Source organism: Macrobrachium rosenbergii, chromosome 19 (genome assembly GCF_040412425.1).
Source record: "Macrobrachium rosenbergii isolate ZJJX-2024 chromosome 19, ASM4041242v1, whole genome shotgun sequence".
Classification (NCBI taxonomy): domain Eukaryota; kingdom Metazoa; phylum Arthropoda; class Malacostraca; order Decapoda; family Palaemonidae; genus Macrobrachium; species Macrobrachium rosenbergii.
The window spans coordinates 20,953,898-20,962,866 of NC_089759.1; the positions used below are offsets into that span (position 1 = coordinate 20,953,898).

General features: G+C 34.2%; 2 protein-coding genes across 2 annotated transcripts; both read right to left on the bottom strand.

The window, feature by feature from the left end:
• Positions 1 to 514: 514 nt before the first annotated feature.
• Positions 515 to 1,775, bottom strand: LOC136848447 (keratin, type II cytoskeletal 3-like). Its single transcript, XM_067120734.1, has 3 exons — positions 1,654 to 1,775; positions 965 to 1,101; positions 515 to 747 (listed from the first exon to the last, which is right to left on the bottom strand). Exons 1-3 carry the CDS (start codon positions 1,672 to 1,674, stop codon positions 606 to 608), a joined length of 300 nt encoding a protein of 99 aa, XP_066976835.1. The 5' UTR covers positions 1,675 to 1,775; the 3' UTR covers positions 515 to 605.
• A 1,438-nt stretch (positions 1,776 to 3,213) lies between these two features.
• LOC136848510 (glycine-rich protein-like) lies at positions 3,214 to 7,245 on the bottom strand. The gene is made up of 5 exons (XM_067120779.1): positions 7,223 to 7,245; positions 6,500 to 6,636; positions 6,224 to 6,361; positions 3,633 to 3,733; positions 3,214 to 3,287 (listed from the first exon to the last, which is right to left on the bottom strand). Exons 1-5 carry the CDS (start codon positions 7,241 to 7,243, stop codon positions 3,214 to 3,216), a joined length of 471 nt encoding a protein of 156 aa, XP_066976880.1. The 5' UTR covers positions 7,244 to 7,245.
• Between the last annotated feature and the right edge of the window lie 1,724 nt (positions 7,246 to 8,969).

Consider the following 8,969-nt stretch of genomic DNA (forward strand, 5'->3'; position numbering starts at 1 on the left):
GAAACCTATTCATATGGAGTAAGTCCACAGGGTCATTAGCTTGAAATTGAAGCTCCCATAGAATATGGTGTTCATTAGAAAAAAGTATCGGAATGAAGAGATCCCTTATTAAAAAAACAAACAAATAAATGAGCAAATTAGTAAATAGATACAAATGTAAGTAAATTATTAAGATACAAGAATTGCTTTACGATAATTATACATTGCATCTGCGCTTGAACTTGAGAAGTTCCACTGAAGTTTCACTGAATGAATAAAAGTGATATCATTATAAGAGAAGACTAAATCTGTTCCTTTTTTGACATACAAGTGTGTTTACCGATCACTTTTTATTTCCATGTTTCTCTCCTTTCTTTTAGATGAAGGCGAAGAGACATTAATACTCTGAAGAGTTCATTATGCTAATAATGCTAAACATTAGCTTCAGAAATTTGCTGGAAACGCTGTGTTAGTATCTTAGGCTTTGTTAGCTATTCACAATATTGTTTGCGATAGGGGAGGTTTCAAATCAATATTTTTCCCACTTCGATTAAAGGATAAGAAAATTATGTAGTACTAACTATTTTTTTTTTATTATGTTTTTATTCGATGGGTACTGCGAAGAGTTACCATCCATAGCCACCATAACGTCCTCCATATCCTCCAAGTCCTCCAAATCCTCCAAGTCCTCCGAATCCTCCAAGGCCTCCGAATCCTCCAAGTCCTCCGAATCCTTTGCCGACGGTAACGACTTTGCTTACCACCGGTCTATGAGATAACCGAAGGATGGTGACAATTAGACTGGTTTCATAGGATCACTCTCTAAATATACAACACGATAAGAAGACTAACTTAAATCATAAAAAAGGATTAATTGGTATTTAAATCCAGACCAGACCTTAAGATCAAGGGAAAATCATTATTTAAATTAAAGATTTCCATCGAATTATCCAGGTGACTTCATACTAAAAATAAACTGGCTTACCGGACAACAGTGACACCGCCATATCCACCACCCAATCCGTAGCCTAATCCTCCACCCAGTCCTCCTAATCCATAACCTAATCCACCAGGCATGGCCAAGGTTGAGCAGACCACAGCCATAACAACGGCCACCACAAACTGTGTCAGGAGAAATGGAGGTTGAGCATTTGGTAACAAGTATCAAAATATCACTTTCATTTATTAATACTGATAAATATTTCGGTAAAGTCAATATTGATCAAGAGTGAGAGAGAGAGAGAGAGAGAGAGAGAGAGAGAGAGAGAGCAAGAATGGCGTAAGTGGAGTAAACTAGAGCCATTAGAAGGCGACCACCACCATTAAGCATTCAGAGACGTAAAGGAAAAATGTCAGTTCTTTGGCATTTAATGAATACAGGAGTTGTAAATAATTCTTGATTTATAACCAGTGAATATCACATAAATGAACTATGCCTATCTCTCTGTTTAGCTCTTTCTTTTTTCAATATTTATTTCCATCTTGTATTTTGTATTAAAGGATTCTTATCATCTCTTATATCCTTAGTGTATAAAGCTTTAATATATTATTATGCTTATTTTTAACAGCAGCCTTCAGGTAATATAATGAAAGTATGAATTCCCATTTAATCGAACAATTTTCTTTATAGCAGAAATCCTTTCGAGAATAATGAATACTGAAAAATGAACTTACGATTGAGCGAAGGAAATTCATGGTTGGAGGATTGCTTTCAGAAGGCGTCTGCTTGATGGTCAGGCAGTGCTATGCCCTCCTTGCTTTGTGCTCGGGTATTTATACCCGCTGGGAATCTCGCGTCCTTACAAAGAAGTTACCAGGTAACCTTGCTGAAGTTACTGGGTTCAGAATCACCGACTTTTTTCTCGAACTTTGCAGTCGTTTTTTGAAGTCTGAGGAATTTCGCAAATTTATAGCTGAATAAATACCGTTATCTTCTATTAAATTATATTTCAATTTATTTACACACTTGAATACACACTTTCAAGTACAGTTTATCCTCTATGATTATATTTATATATATATATATATATATATATATATATATATATATATATATATATATATATATATATATATATATATATATATATATATATATATATGTATATATACATGTATGTATATATACATATATGTATATGTGTGTATAAGCATATATATTGGTGTGAGCATGCTTGTTTGTGTACGTATGTACATGTGCGCCTACAGACCACTGTGACTTCCGTCAGTCATCCTTAGTTAACATGACGCATTTAACCAGAGGCTCCTCACTATTTGAGACAAATGACCTTCACGAAGTGACTGATTAGATTTAAAAGTACTTATATAGATGCCACAAAAGAATGATTGTGTCGATACTTTGAAAATAGAACTAGTGAATGCCTCATTATTTATGTATATTCTTCCTAAAGATGTGTATGGATAAACTGAGGCATTCAAAGTAAATGTTTCTGGATGTTTGAAACGCAGTCATGAGAGAAGCCTTTGAGAATATGCTTGTCTAACGGAATTTTTTGCACCTGCCGAAAGATAAATGTTCAGGTAGAAGTTAAAAAACGTTCTTTGCGTTTAAGCTTTAATTAAAAGAGCACCGCACAACAGGACAAAAACGCTGATCAAATAACCAGTCTAGAAGTGCATCATTACCTGATGACTTCGGGTAACAAATTCCTATAGATTTATAAGAACGGACCACTAAAACTATAGAAACTGAAAGGCATGAAGATTACGTAATTATATTTCACACAAAGAACAGACGTTGAAACCTGACAATGAGTGGATAACAATCTCTTTTATGCTGCTACTTTGGTAAATAGCATATCCCTGAAAGCCCCTAAACTGGATCAGGCACTAACCTACAGAAAGCAGGAACGAAAGAGAAAAATTAGAGAAAAAAATTGTTACTCTGGCGTAGCTTTTTTTTTCGCCAGTGCATTCAGCTGACTCATCCCCTCCCAAGGGCGTAAGTTTCCTGTCAGGTGAACTGGCTCATTGCATAATCCATCTTCAGGAGTTCTAGAAGACACACATTCAACAATGAACTTTCTTCGCCCAGTCGTAAGTTTATTTTGAAGAAAAAAATCTCTCTCTCTCTCTCTCTCTCTCTCTCTCTCTCTCTCTCTCTCTCTCTCTCTCTCTCTCTCTCACTTGATGATCGTTTTTGATCAATATTGTCTTCACTGAAATGAAAGTGATATTCAGATCCTTTCCATTGATCCAGTTGTTACTAAATGTTCAACCTCCATTTCTCATGACACAGTTTGTGGTGGCCATTGTTATGGGCGTGGTCTGCTCAACCTTGGCCATGCCTGGTGATTAGGATACGGATTAGGTGGAGGATTTAGTCAGGGATTTGGTGGTGTATATTGCGGAGTCACTGTAGTCCGGTAAGCTGTCGATATGTCCCTTGTTAATTTATTCCAATTGTGAAATGGTTAAGATATATGTATGGAATTCATGTTGAATTTAAACAAGGATTTTCTCATGTCAATGTCCAGTTTAGAGATAAATACCAATTAATCCTTTTATTATGAAGTAAATTAGTTCCTGTCAACGTATTGTATATTTTGGGAGTGACGCATCAGTCATATCAAAGCCGAGTCTAATTGTTTTCTTAAGTCATCTCACAGACCTGTGGTAAAGAAAGTGGTTACCGTCGCCGAAGGATTCGGAGGAATTGGAGGATTCGGAGGTCTTGGAGGATTTAGAGGACTTGGAGGTTTCGGAGGACGTTATGGTGGCTATGGATGGTAACCTTTTGGCATAGACAACGAATAAAAACGTAATAAAAAATGAATCAGTAGCCTGTTACACTATTTTTTTCCTGTAATCAAAAGGTAAAGAAATGTTTTTCGGAAACTTCTCATTTTGAAAGCAATATTGCGTATAACCGCTAACTAATATAGTTTGAGATACTGACCTTGCATTTTCCAGCAGATTCTTGTACCAAAAGCGTAGCATTAACAGATAAGTTGAACTCTCTGAATATTAGCTTCTCTTCATATTAGTTTGGGAGAAAGGAGAAGAAAAAATTAGAAATGAAAATTTGAGTGGTAAACATACAAATCAAAAAAGGGATTTACCTCTTCTCCTCTTAGTACTGAAAGAAGCAAAACAGAACGGGATGATGAATTACGACCTACTTATAAGAATATATCCATGACTGTAGTTACTGAAGTCACTTATATTCATTCAGTGAAAAACAGAATTCAGATTGTGTAGCTCTTCCTGATTAATTTCTCTCAAGAATATCACGTCAATGGAATCATGACTTTAGGAAAAGGGCGCAAGATTCCAGATGAATATATGATTTTGAAAAGCGATTTTTGAAAAGAATACTTAATTGATATATCATATGAGTGAGAAATGCAAGTCTGTTATCTTCTTTAAATATCCTAAGAGAACTTGTCTATTTTTTCATAGTTATTTTACAAAACCAAATCAGAAGTTAAGTACTTGTAAGAAAATATTGTTTTGCTGATGATGCGTAACGAGGCGCTAAAAAGAAGCTAAGAATGTCTTCTATTAGGTTTAAGTCCTCAGAAACCTCCAGAATCCACAATAGATTACATCCACACACAGAGAAATGATCTTTGAAAGCAACTGTTACGAGAGAATTCGCTACAGCTGCAACATATATTATGCGAAAGGAAATACAAAGCTTACCAGAACCTCACGAGCAATAAGTTTATGGATTAGGGAAGGGACTTCACAACATTGAAAGTAAGGCATGATACCTTCACTAGAAAAGTTAAGTTGATAAAAGAAGCAATAAACAACGACTTTACAAATGTACGTATACACAATTGTATGGTCGCACTGAATGACCATATAGGTTCCAGCGCTTGGCCTTCGTCCTAAATTCTATATTCGATTCCATTCCATCCACAAGTGTATGTGGATTTTTTATTTTCTTTTATGCATTTATGATCACGCACACACATGCGATATACATACCTACGCACACATACAGTACATGCATTTTATATATGTATATATATGAGTGTGTGTGCATTTATGTATGTATATATATATATATATATATATATATATATATATATATATATATATATTATATATATATATATATATATATGTGTATATACATATATATATATATATATATATATATATATATATATATAATATATATATATATATATATATATATATATATATATATATATATATATATATATATATATATATATATATTTAATTAGTGACATTTACATCTTAGTTTTCGTAACTTTTTTTGACGCATCATTAAAAATCATCGCCAACTGAAAATTTTTACAAGTTCTTAAGCATCTGATTTGTCTCAAAACAATGAGAAAAGAGTGACGCCCTTTTTGGATATCTGATAAATATAGTAGACTTGTAAACTTACAAATATGTGATACTAAGGAAATAAGGTTTTCAGTGTTGCGAGTTCTATCAGTCAGTTTCAATCTATTTTTTATTTAATTTTTCATAAAGTTATCATTCTGCTTACATGATTTCCTTGAGAAAAAATGAAGTACCAAATAATATATCTTTATTATTATTATTATTATTATTATTATTATTATTATTATTCAAAAGATGAACCCTTTTCATATGGAACAAATCCTCAGGGGCCATTAGCTTGAAATTGAAGCTCCCAAAGAGTATGGTGTTCATTAGAAAGAAATAAAGGAATGAAGAGATCCCTTATTAAAAAACAAATAAATAAATTATCAAATTTATCAATAGATACAAATGTAAATAAATTATTAAGATAGAAGAATTGTTTTACGATAATTATACGTTGCATCTTCTCTTGAACTCGAGAAGTTTCACTGAATGAATGAAAGTGATATCATTATCAGTGGGTAATAGACAAGTGCTTATTGACAGGTCAGTATCCTTCATACTTCCATTTTTTACTTATCTCATTATAAGAGGAGACTAAATCTGTTCCTCTTTTGACATACAAGTGTGTTTACCGACCACTTTATATTTCCATGTTTCTCTCCTTTCTTCCAGACGAAGGCCAAGAGATATTAATACTCTGAAAGTTCATTATGCTATTAATGCTAAACATTAGCTTCAGAAATTTGCTGGAAATGCTGTGTTAGTATCTTAGCCTTTGTTAGCTATTCACAATATTGTTTTCAAAAGAGGAAATTTCAAATCAATATTTTTCCCATTTCGATTAAAGGATAAGAAGATTATGTACTTTTTTTTATTATGTTTTTATTCGATGGATATTTTGAAGAGTTACCATCCATAGCCACCATAACGTCCTCCATATCCTCCAAGTCCTCCAAATCCTCTAAGTCCTCCGAATCCTCCAAGTCCTCCAAATCCTCCAAGTCCTCCGAATCCTTTGCCGACGGTAACGACTTTGCTTACCACCGGTCTATGAGATAACCGAAGGATGGAGACTATTAGACTCTGGTTTGATTCCCTTAAGATTAAGGGAAAATCATTATTTAAGTTAAAGAATATTTCCTTCGAATTATCGAGTTGAATTAATACTAAGAATAAACTGGCTTACCGGACAACAGTGACGCCGCCATATCCACCACCCAATCCGTAACCTAATCCTCCACCCAGTCCTCCTAATCCATAGCCTAATCCACCAGGCATGGCCAAGGTTGAGCAGACCACAGCCATAACAACGGCCACCACAAACTGTGTCAGGAGAAATGGAGGTTGAGCATTTGGTAACAAGTGGATCACTAGTGAGGATCAAAATATCACTTTCATTTATTAATACTGATAAATATTTCAGTAAAGTCAATATTAATCAAGAATGAGTAAAGAGAGAGAGAGAGAGAGAAAGCAAGGATGGCGTAAGTTGAGTAAACTAGAGCGATAAGAAGGCGACCACCACCATTAAGCATTCAGAGACGCAAAGGAAAAAGTTCAGTTTTTTGTCATTTAATGAATACAAGAGTTGTAAATAATTCTGGATTTATAACGAGTGAATATCAGTTGTGCATAATAATGAACTGTGTCTATCTCTCTGTTTAGCTCTTTCTTTTTTCAGTATTTATATCTATTTTGTATTAAATGGATATAAATATCCTTTTTGTATTAAAGGATTCTTATCATCGGTTATATCCTTAGTGTATAAAGCTTTAATATATTATTATATTTATTTTTAACAACAGCCTTTAGGTAATATAATGGAAGTATGAATTCCCATTTAATCGAACAGTTTTTCTTTATAGTAGAAATCCTTTCGAGAATAATGAATACTGAAAAATGAACTTACGATTGAGCGAAGGAAGTTCATAGTTGGATGCAAGGTACCCACTGGGAATCTCGCGTCCTTACTAAGACGTTACCAGGTAACCTTGTTGAAGTCACTGGGTGCAGAATCACCGACTTTTTTCTGGAACTTGGCAGTCGTTTTTTGAGTCGGAGGAATTTCGCAAATTTACAGCTGAATAAATACCGTAATCTTTTATTAAATTAGATTTCAGTTTATTTACACACTTTAAAGTATATCCTCTGTGTTTATATATATATATATATATATATATATATATATATATATATATATATATATATATATAATATATATATATACTTATATGTGTATGTGTGTGTATAAGTAAATGTATTGGTGTGAGCGTGCTTGTTTGTGTACGTATGTACATGTGCACGTACAGACCACTGTGACTTCCGTCAGTCATCCTTAGTTAACAAGATGCATTTGACCAGAGGCTGCTCACTATTTTAGACAAATGACCTTCACGAAGTGACTGATTAGATTTAAAAGTACTTATATAGATGCCGCAAAAGAATGATTGTGTCGATACTTTGACAATAGAACTGAAATGTCTCATTATACTGTATATGTATTTTTCCTAAAGACGTGTATGGATGAACTAAGGCATTCAAAGTAAATGTTTCTTGATGTTTGAAACGCAGCAATGAGAAAAGCCTTTGAGAATATGCTTGTCCAAAGGAATTTTTGCACCTGGCGAAAGATAAATATTTAGGTAGAAGTTAAAAAACGTTCTTCCGTTGAAGGTTTAATTAAAAGAGCACCGCACAACAGGAAAAAAATGCTGCATCAAATAACCAGTCTGGAAATGATGACTTCGGGTAACAAGTTCCAATAGATTTATAAGAATGGATCACTAAAACATTAGAAACTGAAAGGCATGAAAATTACGTAATTATATTTCACACAAAGAATAGACGCTGCAACCTGACCATGAGTGGATAACAATCTCTTTTATGCAGGTAGCTGTGTTGCTTCTTTGGTAAATAGTATATCCCGGAAAGACTCTAAACTGGATCAGGCACTAACCTACAGAAAGCAGGAACGAAAAGAGAGAGAGAAAAAATTTTACACTGGCGTAGCTATTTTTTTTTTTTTTTTTGCCAGTGCATTCAGCTAACTCATCCCCTCCCAAGGACGTAAGTTTCTTGTCAGGAGAACTGGCTAATTGCATAATCCATCTTCAGGAGTTCCAGAAGACACACATTCAACATTGAACTTCCTTCAACCAGTCGTAAGTTTATTTTGAAGAAAATGCGTAAATCTCTCTCTCTCTCTCTCTCTCTCTCTCTCTCTCTCTCTCTCTCTCTCTCTCTCTCTCTCTCAAATGAAAGTGATATTCAGATCCCTTCTAATGTTCCAGTTGTTACTAAATGTTCAACCTCCATTTCTCTTGACACAGTTTGTGGTGGCCATTGTTAAGGCAGTGGTCTGCTCTACCTTGCCCATGCCTGGTGATTAGGTTACGGATTAGGCAGAGGATTTGGTCAGGGTTTGGGTGGTGTATATGGCGGAGTTACTGTAGTCCGGTAAGGTGTCGATATGTCCCTTGTTAATTTATTCCAATTATGAAATGGTTAAGATATATATGGAATTCATGTTGAATTTAAACAAGGATTTTCTCGTCATGTCAATGTCCAGTTTAGAGTTAACTACCAATTAATCATTTTATTATGAAGTAAATTAGTTCCTGTCATCGTATTGTATATTTTGAGAGTGACGCATCAGT